Below are 20837 nucleotides of genomic sequence, written 5' to 3' on the forward strand. Positions count from 1 at the left end.
TTAGAGCCTGTCTGTCTATAGGGCTAACAGTATCTGGTTGTTAGAGCCTGTCTGTCTATAGGGCTAACAGTATCTGGTTGTTAGAGCCTGTCTGTCTATAGGGCTAACAGTATCTGGTTGTTAGAGCCTGTCTGTCTATAGGGCTAACAGTATCTGGTTGTTAGAGCCTGTCTGTCTATAGGGCTAACAGTATCTGGTTGTTAGAGCCTGTCTGTCTATAGGGCTAACAGTATCTGGTTGTTAGAGCCTGTCTGTCTATAGGGCTAACAGTATCTGGTTGTTAGAGCCTGTCTGTCTATAGGGCTAACAGTATCTGGTTGTTAGAGCCTGTCTGTCTATAGGGCTAACAGTATCTGGTTGTTAGAGCCTGTCTGTCTATAGGGCTAACAGTATCTGGTTGTTAGAGCCTGTCTGCTATAGGGCTAACAGTATCTGGTTGTTAGAGCCTGTCTGTCTATAGGGCTAACAGTATCTGGTTGTTAGAGCCTGTCTGTCTATAGGGCTAACAGTATCTGGTTGTTAGAGCCTGTCTGTCTATAGGGCTAACAGTATCTGGTTGTTAGAGCCTGTCTGTCTATAGGGCTAACAGTATCTGGTTGTTAGAGCCTGTCTGTCTATAGGGCTAACAGTATCTGGTTGTTAGAGCCTGTCTGTCTATAGGGCTAACAGTATCTGGTTGTTAGAGCCTGTCTGTCTATAGGGCTAACAGTATCTGGTTGTTAGAGCCTGTCTGTCTATAGGGCTAACAGTATCTGGTTGTTAGAGCCTGTCTCATAGGGCTAACAGTATCTGGTTGTTAGAGCCTGTCTGTCTATAGGGCTAACAGTATCTGGTTGTTAGAGCCTGTCTGTCTATAGGGCTAACAGTATCTGGTTGTTAGAGCCTGTCTGTCTATAGGGCTAACAGTATCTGGTTGTTAGAGCCTGTCTGTCTATAGGGCTAACAGTATCTGGTTGTTAGAGCCTGTCTGTCTATAGGGCTAACAGTATCTGGTTGTTAGAGCCTGTCTGTCTATAGGGCTAACAGTATCTGGTTGTTAGAGCCTGTCTGTCTATAGGGCTAACAGTATCTGGTTGTTAGAGCCTGTCTGTCTATAGGGCTAACAGTATCTGGTTGTTAGAGCCTGTCTATAGGGCTAACAGTATCTGGTTGTTAGAGCCTGTCTGTCTATAGGGCTAACAGTATCTGGTTGTTAGAGCCTGTCTATAGGGCTAACAGTATCTGGTTGTTAGAGCCTGTCTATAGGGCTAACAGTATCTGGTTGTTAGAGCCTGTCTGTCTATAGGGCTAACAGTATCTGGTTGTTAGAGCCTGTCTGTCTATAGGGCTAACAGTATCTGGTTGTTAGAGCCTGTCTGTCTATAGGGCTAACAGTATCTGGTTGTTAGAGCCTGTCTGTCTATAGGGCTAACAGTATCTGGTTGTTAGAGCCTGTCTATAGGGCTAACAGTATCTGGTTGTTAGAGCCTGTCTGTCTATAGGGCTAACAGTATCTGGTTGTTAGAGCCTGTCTATAGGGCTAACAGTATCTGGTTGTTAGAGCCTGTCTATAGGGCTAACAGTATCTGGTTGTTAGAGCCTGTCTGTCTATAGGGCTAACAGTATCTGGTTGTTAGAGCCTGTCTGTCTATAGGGCTAACAGTATCTGGTTGTTAGAGCCTGTCTGTCTATAGGGCTAACAGTATCTGGTTGTTAGAGCCTGTCTGTCTATAGGGCTAACAGTATCTGGTTGTTAGAGCCTGTCTGTCTATAGGGCTAACAGTATCTGGTTGTTAGAGCCTGTCTGTATAGGGCTAACAGTATCTGGTTGTTAGAGCCTGTCTGTCTATAGGGCTAACAGTATCTGGTTGTTAGAGCCTGTCTATAGGGCTAACAGCATCTGGTTGTTAGAGCCTGTCTGTCTATAGGGCTAACAGTATCTGGTTGTTAGAGCCTGTCTGTCTATAGGGCTAACAGTATCTGGTTGTTAGAGCCTGTCTGTCTATAGGGCTAACAGCATCTGGTTGTTAGAGCCTGTCTGTCTATAGGGCTAACAGTATCTGGTTGTTAGAGCCTGTCTGTCTATAGGGCTAACAGTATCTGGTTGTTAGAGCCTGTCTGTCTATGAGGCTCAGCAGGAATGCTACAGCTGTTCCTGATTTAATATATTAACAGTGAATCTGATTTAATTTGTCTTCATACAGCCAACACAAAGAATTTTGCTGGAGATAAACTAAATTAACCTTTCTCTCTCTCTCTCCAACATGGAAACAATTTAAGATATATGTGTATACAGTATCAGTCAAAAGTTTGGACACACCTTCTCATTCAAGGGTTTGTCTTAATTTGTACTATTCTTTACATTGTAGAATAATAGTGAAGACATCAAATCTATGAAATAACACACATGGAATCATGTAGTAACCAAAAAAGTGTTCAACAAATCAAAATATATTTTATATTTTAGATTCTTCAAAGTAGACATCCTTTGGCTTGATGACAGCTTTGTACACTCTTTGCATTCTCTCAACCAGCTTCATGAGGTAGTCACCTGGAATACATTTCAATTAACAGGTGTGCCTTGCTAAAAGCTAATTTGTGGAATTTCTTTTCCTTCTTAATCCATTTGAGCCAATCAGTTGTGTTGTGACTGGTAGGGGTGGTATACAGAAGACAGCCCTATTTGTTAAAAGATCAAGTCCACATTATGGCAAGAACAGCTCAAATAAGCAAAGAGAAATGACAGTCCATCATTACTTTAAGACATGAAGGTCAGCCAATCCGGAAAATGTCAAGAACTTTGAACGTTTCTTCAAGTGCAGTCGCAAAAACCACCAAGCGCTATGATGAAACTGGCTCTCATGAGAACCGCCACAGGAAAGAAAGACCCAAAGTTACTAGGATGACTAGGTATCCCCCTTTCCCATTAGAGTTAACAGCCTCAGAAATTGCAGCCCAAATAAATGCTTCACAGAGTTCAAGTAACAGACACATCTCAACATCAACTGTTCAGAGGAGACTGTGAATCAGGCCTTCATGGTCAAATTGCTGCAAAGAAACCACTACTAAAGGACACCAATAATAAGAAGAGACTTGCTTGGGCCAAGAAACATGAGCAATGGACATTAGACTGGTGGAAATCTGTCCTTTGGTCTGATGAGTCCAAATTTGAGATATTTGTTTCTAGCCGCTGTGTCTTTGTGAGATGCAGAGTAAATGAACAGATGATCTCTGCATGTGTGGAGGTGTGATGGTGTGGGGTGATTTGCTGGTGACACTGTCTGTGATTTATTTAGAATTCAAGGCACACTTAACCAGCATGGCTACCACAGCATTCTGCAGCGATACGCCATCCCATCTGGTTTGCGCTAAGTGGGACTATCATTTGTTTTTATCAGGACAATGACCCAAAACACACCTCCAGGCTGTGTAAGGGCTATTTGGCCAAGAAGGAGAGTGATTAAAAAAATTAAAAATATATTTAACCTTTATTTAACTAGGCAAGTCAGTTCAGAACAAATTCTTATTTACAAGGATGGCCTATACCTACCAAACCTGGGCAACACTGGGCCAATTGTGCGCCGCCCAATGGGACTCCCATTCACAGGCGGTTGTGATACAGCCTGGAGTCAAACCAGGATGTCTGTAGTGACGCCTCTAGCACTGAGATACAGTGCCTTAGACCGCTGCGCCACTCAGGAGCCCCACTGTGATGGTGCTGCATCAGATGACCTGGCCTCCACAATCACCCGACCTCAACCCAATTGAGATGGTTTGGGATGAGTTGGACTGCAGAGTGAAGGAAAAGCAGCCAACAAGTGCTCAGCATATGTGGGAACTCCTTCAACACTGTTGGAAAATCATTCCTCATGAAGCTGGTTGAGAGAATGCCAAGAGTGTATAAAGCTGTCATCAAGGCAAAGGGTGGCTACTTTGAAGAATCTCAAATATAAAATATATTTAGATTTGTTTAACACTTTTTTGGTTATTGCATGATTCCATATTTACAATGTAGAAAATAGTCAAAATAAATAAAAAACCTTGAATGAGTAGGTGTGTGCAAACTTTTGACTGGTACTGTATATATATATAGATAGATATTATTATTAATATTATCATATATATGCTTATTATTATAATACCAGTGCCAATAAAATAAAGAATAGTTGTAAACAAATCAATAAGAATGGAATAAGATTGCACTAAAAATAAGTACAATGGAATGCAATGCAATCTGCAACCCCTTGTAGTGTGTGTGTGTGTGTGTGTGTGTGTGTGTGTGTGTGTGTGTGTGTGTGTGTGTGTGTGTGTGTGTGTGTGTGTGTGTGTGTGTGTGTGTGTGTGTGTGTGTGTGTGTGTGTGTGTGTGTGTGTGTGTGTGTGTGTGTGTGTGTGTGTGTGTGTGTGTGTGTGTGTGTGTGTGTGTGTGTGTGTGTGTGTGTGTGTGTGTGTGTGTGTGTGTGTGTGTGTGTGTGTGTGTGTGTGTGTGTGTGTGTGTGTGTGTGTGTCTGTGTGTGCCCAGTGTGTGTGTGTGTGTGTGTGTGTGACTTCTGTGTGTGCTGTGTGTTTGTGTCAGTGTGTGCCTGTGTCTGCGTGTGTGCGCTGTGTGTGGTGTGGACTGCGTCATGTGTGTCCACTTGTCTGAAGGCGCGTGTGTGTGTGTCTCGCGTAGTGATCGTGCTGTCTAGAACTGGGCTGTGTGTGTGGCCGGGTCTGTGTGTGTGTGCTGTGTGGGTGTGTAGTGTGCTGCGTTGTGTGTGTGTGTCTGCGTGTGCTGTGTGTGTGTGGGGTCTGCGTGTGTGCTGCGTGTGTGTGTGACCGGTCTGTAGAGCTGTGTGTGTGTGTGTGTGTGTGTGTGTGTGTGTGTGTGTGTGTGTCTGTGTGCTGTGTGTGTGTGTGTGTGTCTGTGTGTGTGTGTGTGTGTGTGTGTGTGTGCTGTGTGTGTGTGTGTGTCTGGTGTGTGTGTGGGTGTCTGTGTGCTGTGTGTGTGTGTGGGTCTAGTAGTGCTGTGTGTGTGTGTGTCTAGTAGAGTGTGTTGTGATGGGGTCTAGTAGAGCTGTGTTGCGGGGGTCTAGTAGTGCTGTGTTGTGATGGGTCTAGTAGAGCTGTGTTGTGATAGTTCTAGTAGAGTGTATTTTGCATGAGGTTCCTCCTAGTAGGCTGACGATGTGAATGGGGTCATGGTGTGGACTGCATGATGGGGTCCACTTCTGTGTTGTGACTGCGTCTAGCTAGAGCCCAGTGTAGTGATCGGTGCTGTCTAGTACTGGGCTAAGTTGAGATGGACCGGGTCTAGTGGAGCTGTGCTGTGATGGACCGGGTCTAGTAGAGCTGTGTTGTAATGGGGTCTAGTAGAGCTGTGTTGTGATGGGGTCTAGTAGAGGTGTGCTGTGATGGGTCTAGTAGAGCTGTGATGGGGTCTAGTAGAGCTGTGTTGTAATGGGGTCTAGTAGAGCTGTGTTGTGATGGGGTCTAGTAGAGGTGTGCTGTGATGGGTCTAGTAGAGCTGTGATGGGGTCTAGTAGAGCTGTGTTGTGATGGGGTCTAGTAGAGCTGAGTTGAGATGGACCGGGTCTAGTAGAGCTGTGTTGTGATGGGGTCTAGTAGAGCTGAGTTGAGATGGACCGGGTCTAGTAGAGCTGTGTTGTGATGGGGTCTAGTAGAGCTGAGTTGAGATGGACCGGGTCTAGTAGAGCTGTGTTGTGATGGGGTCTAGTAGAGCTGTGTTGTGATGGGGTCTAGTAGAGCTGTGTTGTGATGGGGTCTAGTAGAGCTGTGTTGTGATGTGGTCTAGTAGAGCTGTGTTGTGATGTGGTCTAGTAGAGCTGTGTTGTGATGTGGTCTAGTAGAGCTGTGTTGTGATGGGGTCTAGTAGAGCTGTGTTGTGATGGGGTCTAGTAGAGCTGTGTTGTGATGGGGTCTAGTAGAGCTGTGTTGTGATGGTGGTCTAGTAGAGCTGTGTTGTGATGGGGTCTAGTAGAGCTGTGTTGTGATGGGGTCTAGTAGAGATGTGTTGTGATGGATTCTAGTAGAACTGTGTTGTGATGGGGTCTAGTAGTGTTGTGTTGTGATGGGGTCTAGTAGAGCTGTGTTGGAGCAGACTGGGAGGCTGGTAGGCTGACCTGGGCTGAGCAGACTGGGAGGCTGGTAGGCTGACCTGGGCTGGAGCAGACTGGGAGGCTGGTTGGCCGCGCGAGGCTGTAGGTGACCTGGGCGTTGACCTGGGCTACTGGGAGGCTGGTAGCTTGACCAGACTGGAGCGACTGAGGCTGGTAGGCTGACCTGGAGCAGACTGGGAGGCTGGTAGGCTGACCTGGGCTGGAGCAGACTGGGAGGCTGGTAGGCTGACCTGGGCTGGAGCAGACTGGGAGGCTGGTAGGTTGACCTGGGATTTAGCAGACTGGGAGGCTGGTAGGTTGACCTGGGCTGGAGAAGACTGGGAGGCTGGTAGGCTGACCTGGGCTGACATTACAAATGTAATATTATGGCTATGCAGTGTTGTATCGATGTGCAAATAGTGAAAAGGAAATCTTGCTGCTGTGATGGAACACTGTGGTATTTCACCCAGTAGATATGGGAGTTTATCAAAATGGGATTTGTTTCTAATTCTTTGTGTATCTGTGTAATCTGAGGGAAATATGTGTCTCTAATATGGTCATACATCTGGCAGGAGGTTAGGAAGTGCAGCTCAGTTTCCACCTCATTTTGTGGGCAGTGTTGCACATAGCCTGTCTTCTCTTGAGAGCCAGGTCTGCCAACGGCAGCTTCTCTCAATAGCAAGGCTACCCTCACTGAGTCTGTACATAGTCAAAGCTTTCCTTAATTTTGGATCAGTCACAGTGGTCAGGTATTCTGCCACGGTGTACTCTCTGTTTAGTGCAAAATAGCATTCTAGTTTGCTCGTTTTTTTTGTTTGTTAATTCTTTCCAATGTGTCAAGTAATTATCTTTTTGTTTTCTTATAATTAGTTTGGGTCTAAATGTGTTGCTGTCCTGGGGCTCTGTGGGGTGTGTTTGTGAACAGAGCCCCAGGACCAGCTGGCTGAGGGGACTCTTCTCCAGGTTCATCTCTCTGTAGGTGAGGACTCTGTAGGGTCTGTTTGTGTTTGTGAACAGAGCCCCAGGACCAGCTGGCTGAGGGGACTCTTCTCTAGATTAATCTCCTTGCAGGTTAGGGCTCTGAGGGGACTCTTCTCTAGATTAATCTCCTTGCAGGTTAGGGCTCTGAGGGGACTCTTCTCTAGATTAATCTCCTTGCAGGTTAGGGCTCTGAGGGGACTCTTCTCTAGATTAATCTCCTTGCAGGTTAGGGCTCTGAGGGGACTCTTCTCTAGATTAATCTCCTTGCAGGTTAGGGCTCTGAGGGGACTCTTCTCTAGATTAATCTCCTTGCAGGTTAGGGCTCTGAGGGGACTCTTCTCTAGATTAATCTCCTTGCAGGTTAGGGCTTTGAGAGGACTCTTCTCTAGATTAATCTCCTTGCAGGTTAGGGCTCTGAGGGGACTCTTCTCTAGATGAATCTCCTTGCAGGTTAGGGCTCTGAGGGGACTCTTCTCTAGATGAATCTCCTTGCAGGTTAGGGCTCTGAGGGGACTCTTCTCTAGATTAATCTCCTTGCAGGTTAGGGCTCTGAGGGGACTCTTCTCTAGATTAATCTCCTTGCAGGTTAGGGCTCTGAGGGGACTCTTCTCTAGATTAATCTCCTTGCAGGTTAGGGCTCTGAGGGGACTCTTCTCTAGATTAATCTCCTTGCAGGTTAGGGCTCTGAGGGGACTCTTCTCTAGATTAATCTCCTTGCAGGTTAGGGCTTTGAGAGGACTCTTCTCTAGATTAATCTCCTTGCAGGTTAGGGCTCTGAGGGGACTCTTCTCTAGATTAATCTCCTTGCAGGTTAGGGCTCTGAGGGGACTCTTCTCTAGATTAATCTCCTTGCAGGTTAGGGCTCTGAGGGGACTCTTCTCTAGATTAATCTCCTTGCAGGTTAGGGCTCTGAGGGGACTCTTCTCTAGATGAATCTCCTTGCAGGTTAGGGCTCTGAGGGGACTCTTCTCTAGATGAATCTCCTTGCAGGTTAGGGCTCTGAGGGGACTCTTCTCTAGATTAATCTCCTTGCAGGTTAGGGCTCTGAGGGGACTCTTCTCTAGATTAATCTCCTTGCAGGTTAGGGCTCTGAGGGGACTCTTCTCTAGATTAATCTCCTTGCAGGTTAGGGCTCTGAGGGGACTCTTCTCTAGATTAATCTCCTTGCAGGTTAGGGCTCTGAGGGGACTCTTCTCTAGATGAATCTCCTTGCAGGTTAGGGCTCTGAGGGGACTCTTCTCTAGATGAATCTCCTTGCAGGTTAGGGCTCTGAGGGGACTCTTCTCTAGATTAATCTCCTTGCAGGTTAGGGCTCTGAGGGGACTCTTCTCTAGATTAATCTCCTTGCAGGTTAGGGCTCTGAGGGGACTCTTCTCTAGATTAATCTCCTTGCAGGTTAGGGCTCTGAGGGGACTCTTCTCTAGATTAATCTCCTTGCTGGTTAGGGCTCTGAGGGGACTCTTCTCTAGATTAATCTCCTTGCAGGTTAGGGCTCTGAGGGGACTCTTCTCTAGATGAATCTCCTTGCAGGTTAGGGCTCTGAGGGGACTCTTCTCTAGATGAATCTCCTTGCAGGTTAGGGCTCTGAGGGGACTCTTCTCTAGATGAATCTCCTTGCAGGTTAGGGCTCTGAGGGGACTCTTCTCTAGATGAATCTCCTTGCAGGTTAGGGCTTTGCGATGGAAGTTTTGGGCATCGGTTTCCTTTAGGTGGTTGTGGAATTTAATGGCTGTTTTCTGGATTTTGATCATTTGTGTGTATAGTCCTAATTCTGCTCTGCATGCATTATTTGGGGTTTTGCGTTGTACTCTGAGGATATTTTAGCAGAATTCTGCATGCAGTCTCAATTGGGTGTTTGTCCCATTTTGTGAATTCTTGGTTGGTGAGTGGACCCCAGACCTTACAACCATAAAGGGCAATGGGTTCTCTAACTGATTGGAGTATTTGTAGCCAGATCTTAGTTGGGATGTCCATTTTTATGTTTCTTTTGATGGCGTAGAAGGCCCTTCTTGCCATGTCTCTCAGATCGTTCACAGACTTGTGGAAGTTATCTGTGGTGCTGATGTTACAACAAGCTCTCACAGTGTCAAGTCAGAATTTGATGTTCATCCGTGTTTCTCAAAGTGTTTGGTTACTTCTCTGTATTGTTCCAAGGTTAAGGTTAGGCATTAACTCCAAATGGTTAAGGTTAGGCATTAACTCCGAATGGTTAAGGTTAGGCATTAACTCCCGAATGGTTAAGGTTAGGCATTAACTCCGAATGGTTAAGGTTAGGCATTAACTCCGAATGGTTAAGGTTAGGCATTAACTCCGAATGGTTAAGGTTAGGCATTAACTCCGAATGGTTAAGGTTAGGCATTATTTCTGAATGGTTAAGGTTAGGCATTAACTCCGAATGGTTAAGGCAAGGGTTAAGGTTTGGGATAGGCATAAAACAAAAATATGACTACCACCTCGATTTAGTCTTATGTAGCAAAATTTGAAATGGTTTTACATTCGATAAAAGTAGAGACTTAGAGCTAGAAAATCATATATCATACACTGCAGTTGAAGAAGAATGGGAAAGTAGTTCTGCTTTTAAAGTTGATAAACTGGTAACCCCACTTCTGAGAAAATGGCCCTTGAATGTTTTGGTACACCTACTGGAGAGTTCCTCTTTGTCTACACCCATTGAACATCGTTCACACCCTTTTATCTAGGCAAGTCAGTTAAGAACAAATTCTTATTTACAATGACAGCCTAGGAACAGTGGGTTAACTGCCTTGTTTAGTGGAAGAAGGACAGATTTTTACCTTGTCAGCTCGGGGATTAGATCTAGCAACCTTTCGGTTACTGGCCCAAAGCTCTAACCACTAGGCTACTTGCCGCCTCTTAAACCATGACCTCACCCATCTCTTTAAGGATTCACATGTGAGGCCATGTGCGAAACAGAGTTTAGTAAACAACCAAAGATTTCAAGACTAAAAGTGGTGAAAGTAGTAGCAGAGAATCTTCTTTCTCATTGTCTGAGAGTCCTTTAGGAGCCTTTTGGCAAAGTCTAAGAGGGCATGTGCCTTTTACTGAGGAGTGGCTTCCGTCTGGCCACTCTACCATAAAGGCCTGATTGGTGGAGTGCTGCAGAGATGGTTGTCCATCTGGAAGGTTCTCCCATCTCCACAGAGGAACGCTGGAGCTCTGTTAGAGTGAGCATCGGGTTCTTGGTCACTTCTCTGACCAAGGCCCTTCTCCCCCGATTGCTCAGTTTGGCCAGTGACCAGTTCTAGGAAGAGTCTTGGTGGTTCCAAACTTCTTCCATTTAAGAATGATGGAGGCCACTGTGTTCTTGGGGACCTTCAATGCTGCAGAAAGTTTTTGGTACCCTTCCCCAGATTTGTACCTCGACACAATCCTGTCTCCGCGCTCTACGGACCATTCCTTCGAACTCATGCCTTGGTTTTTGCTCTGACATGCACTCTCAACTGTGGTGTCAACTGTTGGACCTTATACAGACAGGTGTGAAGCCTTTACAAATCATGTCCAATCCATTGAATTTACCACAGGTGGACTCTAGAAACATATTTTTTTTTACATTTTTATATTTTAGTCATTTAGCAGACGCTCTTATCCAGAGCGACTTACAGTAGTGAATGCATACATTTCATACATTTGGAAAGTATATATATATGTGTGTGTGTGTGTATTTATATATATATAGTACCAGTCAAAGGTTTGGACACACCTACTCATTATTTTTACTATTCTCTACATTGTAGAATATTAGTGAAGACATCAAAGCTATGAAATAACACACATGGAATTATGTAGTAACAAAAAAATTGTTGAACAAATCAAAATATACTTTATATTTGAGATTCTTCAAAGTAGCCACCCTTTGCCTTGATGACAGCTTTGCAAACACTCTCGGCATTCTCTCAACCAGATTCATGAAGTAGTCACCTGGATTGCATTTCAATTAACAAGTGTGCCTTGCTAAAATTTGTGGAATTTCTTTCCTTCTTAATGTGTTTGAGCCAATCAGTTGTGTTGTGACAAGGAAGGGTTGGTATACAGAATATAGCCCTATTTGGTAAAAGACCAAGTCCATATTATGTCAAGAACTGCTCAAATAAGCAAAGAGAAACAACAGTCTATCATTACTTTAAGACATGAAGGTCAATCAATGCGGAAAATGTCAAGAACTTTGAAAGTTTCTTCAAGTGCAGTCACAAAAACCATGAAGCGCTATGATGAAACTGGCTCTCATGAGGACCACCACAGGAAAGAAAGACCCAAAGTTACCTCTGCTGCAGAGGATAAGTTCATTAGAGTTAACTGCTCATCAGACTGCAGCCCAAATAAATGCTTCACAGAGTTCAAGTAACAGACACATCTCAACATCAACTGTTCAGAGGAGACTGCATGAATCAGGCCTTTATGGTCGAATTGCTGCAAAGAAACCACTACTAACGGACACCAATAATAAGAAGAGACTTGCTTCGACTAAGAATTATGAGCAATGGACATTAGACCGGTGGAAATCTGTCCTTTGATCTGATTTGAGATTTTTGGTCCAACCACGTGTCTTTGTGAGACGCGGAGTAGGTGACCGAATGATCTCCGCATGTGTGGTTCCCACCGTAAAGCATGGAGGAGGAGGTTTAATGTCCACAGACCCACTCCAAAAGGCTTTCGGAGCCATCATCGACTCAGTGGGTTTTGTCCAACATGTCTCCAGACCTACGCATTGCCACAGTCATACCCTGGATCTAGTTTTGTCTTGTGGAATAAATATTGTGGATCGAAATGTTTTTCCTCATAATCGTGGACTATCGGAATACCACTTTATTACATTGCAATCGCAACAAATAATCTGCTCTGACCCCAACCAAGGATTATCAAAAGCCACTCTATAAATTCTCGGACAACCCAAAGATTCCTAGATTCGCTTCCAGACTCCCTCCACCTACCCAAGGACGCCGGAGTACAACACTCAGTTAACCACCTAACCGAGGATCTAAATGTAACATTGTGTAATACCTTAGATGCGGTCGCACCCCTAAAAACAAACACATTTGTCACAAGTAATTAGCTCCTTGGTATTCAGAATATAAAGCAAGCTTCCCCCAAAGTGGAAGTCTTCTGACTAGCTTGGAAAGAAAGTACCGTGCAGTATCGAAGAGCCCTCACTGCTGCTCGATCATCCTATTTTTCCAACCTAATTGAGGAGAATAAGAACAATCCAAAATGTATTTCTGATACTGTTGACAAGCTAACTAAAAAGCACCATCCCCAGGAAAGGATGGCTTTCACTTCAGCAGTGATGAATCCATGACCTTCCATGACCTTCCATGAATCCATGAGCAAATCATGACTGCTCTTTGAATATTTGTATATTTCTCTAAAGCTCAGTTATCCTGAGTCTGCACAGAACCCCAAAATTGCCTACCATGGAAGCCTGTGTTTCAGACAAAAACAGAAAGTTGATGGCGGCAAATGTTTTGGTTTTGAAATCGGACAAAACAGAGATGCTAGTTCTAGGTCCCAAGCAACGAAGAGGTCTGCTGTTGGATTTGACAATTAATATTGATGGTTGTACAGTCGTCTCAAATATATTTTTTAATGTTTTTATTTCACCTTTATTTAACCAAATAGGCCAGTTGAGAACAAATTCTCATTTACAACTGCGACCTGGCCAAGATAAAGCAAAGCAGTGCGACAAAAACAACAACACAGAGTTACACATGGGATAATCAAACGTACAGTCAATAACACAATAGAAAATATATATATACAGTGTGTGCAAATGTAGTAAGATTAGGGAGGTAAGGCAATTAATAGGCCATAGTGGGGAAATAATTACAATTTAGCATTAACACTGGAGTGATAGACGTGCAGATGATGATATGCAAGTAGAGATACTGGCGTGCAAAAGAGCAAAAACAATAACAATATGGGGATGAGGTAGTTGGGTGGGCTATTTATAGATGGGCTGTGTACAGGTGCAGTGCTCGGTAAGCTGCTCTGACAGCTGATGCTTAAAGTTAGAGAGGGAGATAAGTCTCCAGCTTTAGTGATTTTTGCAATTCATTCCAGTCATTGGCAGCAGAGAACTGTAAGGAAAGGCAGCCAAAGGAAGTGTTGGTTTTGTGGCTGACCAGTGAAATATACCTGCTGGAGCGCGTGCTACGGGTGGGTGTTGCTATGGTGACCAGTGAGCTGAGATAAGGCGGGGCTTTACCTAGCAAAGACTTATAGATGACCTGGAGCCAGTGGGTTTGGCGATGAATATGTAGCGAGGGCCAGACAATGAGAGCGTACAGGTCGCAGTGGTGGGTAGTATATGGGGCTTTGGTGACAAAATGGATAGCACTGCGATAGACTGCATTCAGTTTGCTGAGTAGAGTGTTGAAGGCTATTTTGTAAATTACATCGCCGAAGTTGAGGATTGGTAGGATAGTCAGTTTTACGAGGGTATGTTTGGCAGCATGAGTGAAGGAGGCTTTGTTGCGAAATAGGAAGCCGATTCCAGATTTAATTTTGGATTGGAGATGCTTAATGTGAGTCTGGAAGGAGAGTTTACAGTCTAACCAGACACCTAGGTATTTGTAGTTGTCCACATATTCTATGTCAGAGCCGTCCAGAGTAGTGATGCTAGTAGGGCAGGCAGGTGCATGCAGCGATTGGTTGAAGAGCATGCATTTAGTTTTACTGGCATTTAAGAGCAGTTGGAGGCCATGGAAGAAGTGTTGTATGGTGTTGAAGCTCGTTTGGAGGTTTGTTAACAAAGTGTCCAAAGAAGGGCAAGATGTATACAAAATGGTGTCGTCTGCGTAGAGGTGGATCAGAGAATCACCAGCAGCAAGAGCGACATCATTGATATATACAGAGAAAAGAGTCGCCCAAGAATTGAACCCTGTGGCACCCCCATAGAGACTGCCAGAGGTCCCGACAACAGGCCCTCCGATTTGACACACTGAACTCTATCAGAGAAGTAGCTGGTGAACCAGGCGAGGCAGTCATTTGAGAAACAAAGGCTGTTGAGTCTGCCGATAAGAATACGGTGATTGACAGAGTTGAAAGCCTTGGACAGGTCGATGAATACGGCTGCACAGTACTGTCTTTTATCGATGGCTGTTATGATATCATTTAGGACCTTGAGCGTGGCTGAGGTGCACCCATGACCAGCTCTGAAACCAGATTGCATAGTGGAAAAGGTACGGTGGGATTCGAAATGGTCGGTGATCTGTTTGTTAACATTTTTACATTTTAGTCATTTAGCAGACACTCTTATCCAGTGAATACATACATTTCATGCATTATTTTTTTTTTTGTTAACTTGGCTTTCGAAGATTTTAGAAAGGTAGGTCTGTAACAGATGGATATAGGTCTGTAACAGTTTGGGTCTAGAGTGTCTCCCCCTTTGAAGAAGGGGATGACCGCGGCAGCTTTCCAATCTTTAGGGATCTCAGACAATACGAAAGAGAGGTTGAAAAGTCTAGTATAGGGGTTGCAACAATTGCGGCGGATAATTTTAGAAAGAGAGGGTCCAGATTGTCTAGCCTAGCTGATTTGTAGGGGTCCAGCTCTTTCAGAACATCAGCTGTCTGGATTTGGGTGAAGGAGAAGCGGGGGGGGGGTGCAAGTTGCTGGGGGTGCTGAGCTGTTGGCCAGGGTAGGGGTAGCCAGGTGGAAAGCATGGCCAGCCGTAGAAAAATGCTTATTGAATTCTCGATTATCGTAGATTTATCGGTGGTGGCAGTGTTTCCTAACCTCAGTGCAGTGGGCAGCTGGGAGGAGGTGCTCTTATTCTCCATGGTCTTTACAGTGTCCAAAAACTTTTTGGAATTAGTGCTACAGGATGCACATTTCTGTTTGAAAAAGCTAGCCTTTGCTTTCCTAACTGCCTGTGTATATTGGTTCCTGGCTTCCCTGAAAAGTTTCAAATCGTGGGGCTATTCGATGCTAATGCAGAACGCATTACATGTTTTTGTGCTGGTCAAGGGCAGTCAAGTCTGGAGTGAACCAAGGGCTATATCTGTTCTTAGTTGTACATTTTTTGAATGGGGCTTATTTAAGATGGTGAGGAAAGCTCTTTTAAAGAACAATCAGGCATCCTCTACTGACGGGATGAGGTCAATATCCTTCCAGGATACCAGGTCAGGTCGATTAGAAAGGCCTGCTCGCTGAAGTGTTTTAGGGGACGTTTGACAGTGATGAGGGGTGGTCGTTTGACCGCAGACCCATTACGCACGTAGGCAATGAGGCAGTGATTGCTGAGATCCTGGTTGAAGACAGCAGATGTGTATTTAGAGGGCAAGTTGGTCAAGATGATATCACTAAGGGTGCCCATGTTTATGGATTATGGGTTGTACCTGGTAGGTTCCTTGATAATTTGTGTGAGAATGAGGGCATCTAGCTTAGATAGTAGGATGGCCTGGGTGTTAAGCATATCCCAGTTTCGGTCACCTAACAGTACGAACTCTGAAGATAGATGGGGGGCAATCAATTCACATAAGGTGTCACACGGGTCCCGTGTGGCTCAGTTGGTAGAGCATGGTGTTTGCAACACCAGGGTTGTGGGTTCGATTCCCACGGGGGGCCAGTACGGAAAAAAAATGTATGAAATGTATGCATTCACTACTGTAAGTCGCTCTGGATAAGAGCGTCTGCTAAATGACTAAAATGTAAAATGTGTCCGTGGCACAGCTGTGGGCTGAGGGGGGTCTCTAACAAGCGGCAACAGTGAGAGACTTATTTCTGGAAAGGTGGATTTTTAAAAGTAGAAACTTGAACTGTTTGGGCACAGACCTGGATAGTATGACAGAACTCTGCAGGCTATCTCTGTAGTAGATTGCAACTCCGCCCCTTTTGGCAGTTCTATCTGGATGGAAAATGTTGTAGTTGGGGATGTACATTTCAGAATTTTTGGTGGCCTTCCTAAGCCATGATTCAGACACGGCTAGGACATCAGGTTTGGCAGAGTGTGCTAAAGCAGTGAATAAAACAAACTTCGGGAGGAGGCTACTGATGTTAACATACATGAAACCAAGGCTTTTATTGTTACAGAAGTCAACAAATGAGAGCGCCTGGGAAATAGGTGTAGTACTGTGGGCTACAGGGTCTGGGTTAACCTCCACATCACCAGAGGAACGTTGGAGGAGTAGAATAAGAGTATGGCTAAAGGCTATAAGAACTGGTCGTCTAGTGCGTTGGGAACAAAGAATAAAAGGAGCAGATTTCTGGGCATGGTGGAATAGATTCAGTGCATAGTGTACAGACAAGGGTACGGTAGGATGTGGGGACAGTGGAGGTAAACCTAGGCATTGAGTGACGATGAGAGGTTGCATCTCTGGAGGGACCAGTTAAGCCAGGTGAGGTCTCCGCATGTGTGGGGGGTGGGACGAAAGAGCTGTCTAAGGCATGTTGAGCTGGACTGGGGGCTGCTCAACAAAGAAAAAATAAACTAGAACACAACATAGAAAAAATAAACTAGATAAACCCCCCCAGTCACGCCCTGACCTACTCTACCATAGAAAATAAGAGCTGTCTATGGTCAGGACCTGACAGTAGTAAGTCTGAGTAGGTTGATATTGAATGTGATTTATTAAGAGTGTGTACATTGTCTGTATAAGAGTAAGACTATAATGTGTGATGTCCAAATAAATAATAACTCTGCCAATTTGTATGGTTGAGTGTCTCTGTGTGTAACATGTAATGGGTATAGCCTTAATATTCATGATGATAATTGTAATCCGTATCACCGTCATAGTTTCATCCGAATTACCTTTAACATCATTGAAAAACACATCCCAGCATTTCCATAGCAATTGACGTTTCACATGAGAGACCTTGCATTTCTCTAGAGACGGTTTCACTACAGTACAAATGTATTCTGGCATTGCATGACAGGGTGTGGACTATGGGCCTTTACCATCATGTCAAGTTGCGCCCTCTTCATCCTTACTATTTCATGGGAATTTTCATGTTCATTTTCCTTGCTAGAAGAACCAGTATAATAATAATAACAATAATGAAAAAATACAATAGGGCTTAACCAGCACCCTTAACAAGGTGTCCTGGTATTTAGTAGTCATTTGATGATCTAGTATAGATGCGTCTCCATCAACACGAGGTGTCCTGGTATTTAGTAGTCATTTGATGATCTAGTATAGATGCGTCTCCATCAACACGAGGTGTCCTGGTATTTAGTAGTCATTTGATGATCTAGTATAGATGCATCTCCATCAACACGAGGTGTCCTGGTATTTAGTAGTCATTTGATGATCTAGTATAGATGCATCTCCATCAACACGAGGTGTCCTGGTATTTAGTAGTCATTTGATGATCTAGTATAGATGCGTCTCCATCAACACGAGGTGTCCTGGTATTTAGTAGTCATTTGATGATCTAGTATAGATGCATCTCCATCAACACGAGGTGTCCTGGTATTTAGTAGTCATTTGATGATCTAGTATAGATGCGTCTCCATCAACACGAGGTGTCCTGGTATTTAGTAGTCATTTGATGATCTAGTATAGATGCATCTCCATCAACACGAGGTGTCCTGGTATTTAGTAGTCATTTGATGATCTAGTATAGATGCATCTCCATCAACACGAGGTGTCCTGGTATTTAGTAGTCATTTGATGATCTAGTATAGATGCATCTCCATCAACACGAGGTGTCCTGGTATTTAGTAGTCATTTGATGATCTAGTATAGATGCATCTCCATCAACACGAGGTGTCCTGGTATTTAGTAGTCATTTGATGATCTAGTATAGATGCGTCTCCATCAACACGAGGTGTATCTGTCTGTGTGTGTAGGAGTTGAAGGGTCGGTTCATCATCAAGGGGAAACGTCTGAACAAGCTGGATGCCGTCTACAGCAATACTAGTCCTGGAGTAGAGGAAGACTGTGTCTCAGAGGAGGACGAGGCTGCAGAGACCAACAACTCCAAGACAGACCCCAACGGACAGAAGGCCAAAGCCAAGGTATGGTAACACGCTGCTATGGTAACACGCTGCTATGGTAACGCGCTGCTATGGTAACGCGCTGCTATGGTAACGCGCTGCTATGGTAACGCGCTGCTATGGTAACGCGCTGCTATGCTAACGCGCTGCTATGGTAACGCGCTGCTGTGGTAACGCGCTGCTGTGGTAACGCGCTGCTGTGGTAACGCGCTGCTGTGGTAACGCGCTGCTATGCTAACACGCTGCTACGGTAACACGCTGCTACGGTAACGCGCTGCTATGGTAACGCGCTGCTATGCTAACGCGCTGCTATGCTAACACGCTGCTATGCTAACACGCTGCTATGCTAACACGCTGCTATGCTAACACGCTGCTATGGTAACACGCTGCTGTGGTAACACGCTGCTATGGTAACACACTGCTGTGGTGCCAAGGTAGTTAAAGCCATGGGGTCCCAAATGTCACCCTAGTCCCTAGTAGTGCACTACCAGCCCATAGGACTGTGGTAAGAAGAAGTAGAATAGAGTGCCATTTTGGACATGGTCATGCTACTGTGGTGCCATGCTACTGTGGTGCCATGCTACTGTGGTGTCATGCTACTGTGGCGCCATGCTACTGTGGCGCCATGCTACTGTGGCGCCATGCTACTGTGGCGCCATGCTACTGTGGTGTCATGCTACTGTGGTGCCAAGCTACTGTGGTGCCATGCTACTGTGGTGCCATGCAACTGTGGTGCCATGCTACTGTGGTGCCAAGCTACTGTGGTGCCATGCTACTGTGGCGCCAAGCTACTGTGGCGCCAAGCTACTGTGGCGCCATGCTACTGTGGCGCCATGCTACTGTGGTGCCATGCTACTGTGGCGCCATGCTACTGTGGCGCCATGCTACTGTGGCGCCATGCTACTGTGGCGTCATGCTACTGTGGCGCCATGCTACTGTGGTGCCATGCTACTGTGGTGTCATGCTACTGTGGTGCCAAGCTACTGTGGTGCCATGCTACTGTGGTGCCATGCTACTGTGGTGCCATGCTACTGTGGTGCCAAGCTACTGTGGTGCCATGCTACTGTGGCGCCAAGCTACTGTGGTGCCAAGCTACTGTGGTGCCATGCTACTGTGGTGTTATGCTACTGTGGTGCCAAGCTACTGTGGTGCCATGCTACTGTGGTGCCATGCTACTGTGGTGTCATGCTACTGTGGTGCCAAGCTACTGTGGTGCCATGCTACTGTGGTGCCATGCTACTGTGGTACCAAGCTACTGTGGTGCCAAGCTACTGTGGTGCCAAGCTACTGTGGTGCCATGCTACTGTGGTGCCATGCTACTGTGGTGCCAAGCTACTGTGTTGCCATGCTACTGTGGTGCCATGCTACTGTGGTGCCAAGCTACTGTGGTGCCACGCTACAGTGGTGCCACGCTACTGTGGTGCCACGCTACTGTGGCGCCAAGCTACTGTGGCGCCATGCTACTGTGGCGCCAAGCTACTGTGGCGCCATGCTACTGTGGCGCCAAGCTACTGTGGCGCCATGCTACTGTGGCGCCATGCTACTGTGGATTAGCTGCAAAACTGTCCTCAGCAGAACTAGTTCCATTTGAAATGCCAGGCCATATGCCAAGGAAAACACAAATGGGAATACTTTGATAGAAATTAATTTAAAACATCTCTATTTCTGTAGATTTTATAAAAATGCTGTTTTATTGCTTTTCAGAAGTCAAAGATCAAGCTAGACAAGCAGCTGTCTGATCTGGTGATCTACTGTAAGAGTGTCCACTTCTCAGGGTTTGAGCACGCTGAAAACAACCAGGCCTTCTATGAGATGTCCTCCTTTAAAGAGAGCAAGGCTTTTAACCTGGCCGAGACAGCAGGTAAAACCCTCTGTTCTGTTACAGCAAGCCTGAATAACAGCAAGCCTGAATAACAGCAAGCCTGAATAACAGCAAGCCTGAATAACAGCAAGCCTGAATAACAGCAAGCCTGAATAACAGCAAGCCTGAATAACAGCAAGCCTGAATAACAGCAAGCCTGAATAACAGCAAGCCTGAATAACAGCAAGCCTGAATAACATCAAGCCTGAATAACAGCAAGTCTGAATAACATCAAGCCTGAATAACAGCAAGCCTGAATAACAGGACCTTCAGCCTTGATTCAGTGTACTATAGACATTTCATTATGCATGTTCTAGAAGAGTTCTTATAAGGATTGTACCATTAACCTGTCTGGTTTCCATCTCTCCCAGCGAAACGCCTTCATCCACCACAACATGACCAAGCTGAGCCGCATCTACCCAGCTGGATCCAGAACAGCCTCCTCCAACTACAACCCAGTTCCCCTGTGGAACGCAGGCTGTCAGATAGGTACAGTCTCTTCAGTTAGACTTATATTTAACAATCCTCTGATAGAATTGACACGAACAATCTCTGTACCAGCTCAGGTCACAGTCTTCCCCTTTCTCTATAAATTCATGATAGACGTTTTACTGATCGATGCTTTATTGATTATGATTTTTATCTCCAGTGGCGCTGAACTTCCAGACTCCATCTAAGGAGATGGACCTGAACCAGGGCCGGTTCCGATCCAACGGGCTGAGTGGATACGTCCTGAAGCCTGAATTCCTGAGATACGACGGGTCAGAGTTCAACCCTATGACCCTAACCAAAGGACCCTGGATCAAACACAAGACCTTCCACATCATGGTGAGAGGATCACCGCTATAGTGTTAGAGTATATATATATTGATTTATATATGATACTATAGTGTATTACATTAGTGGAATATCACTAAAGTGTATTGTAATAGCTACTATTACAACACAGTGAAGGCTACTACAGAGAA

The 20837-nt window shown here is 45.2% G+C and overlaps 1 protein-coding gene across 1 annotated transcript in view; it reads left to right on the forward strand.

The window, feature by feature from the left end:
- LOC106579767 (1-phosphatidylinositol 4,5-bisphosphate phosphodiesterase delta-1) overlaps positions 1 to 20837 on the forward strand; it is a 128602-nt gene that overhangs the window by 101779 nt on the left and 5986 nt on the right. The window contains exons 9-12 of the mRNA XM_045702867.1: positions 17862 to 18029; positions 19713 to 19886; positions 20241 to 20358; positions 20519 to 20697. Of these exons, the coding sequence (XP_045558823.1) occupies positions 17862 to 18029; positions 19713 to 19886; positions 20241 to 20358; positions 20519 to 20697 (639 nt within the window). The remainder of the gene's footprint in view (positions 1 to 17861; positions 18030 to 19712; positions 19887 to 20240; positions 20359 to 20518; positions 20698 to 20837) is intronic.

This window comes from Salmo salar, chromosome ssa19 (assembly GCF_905237065.1).
Source record: "Salmo salar chromosome ssa19, Ssal_v3.1, whole genome shotgun sequence".
Classification (NCBI taxonomy): domain Eukaryota; kingdom Metazoa; phylum Chordata; class Actinopteri; order Salmoniformes; family Salmonidae; genus Salmo; species Salmo salar.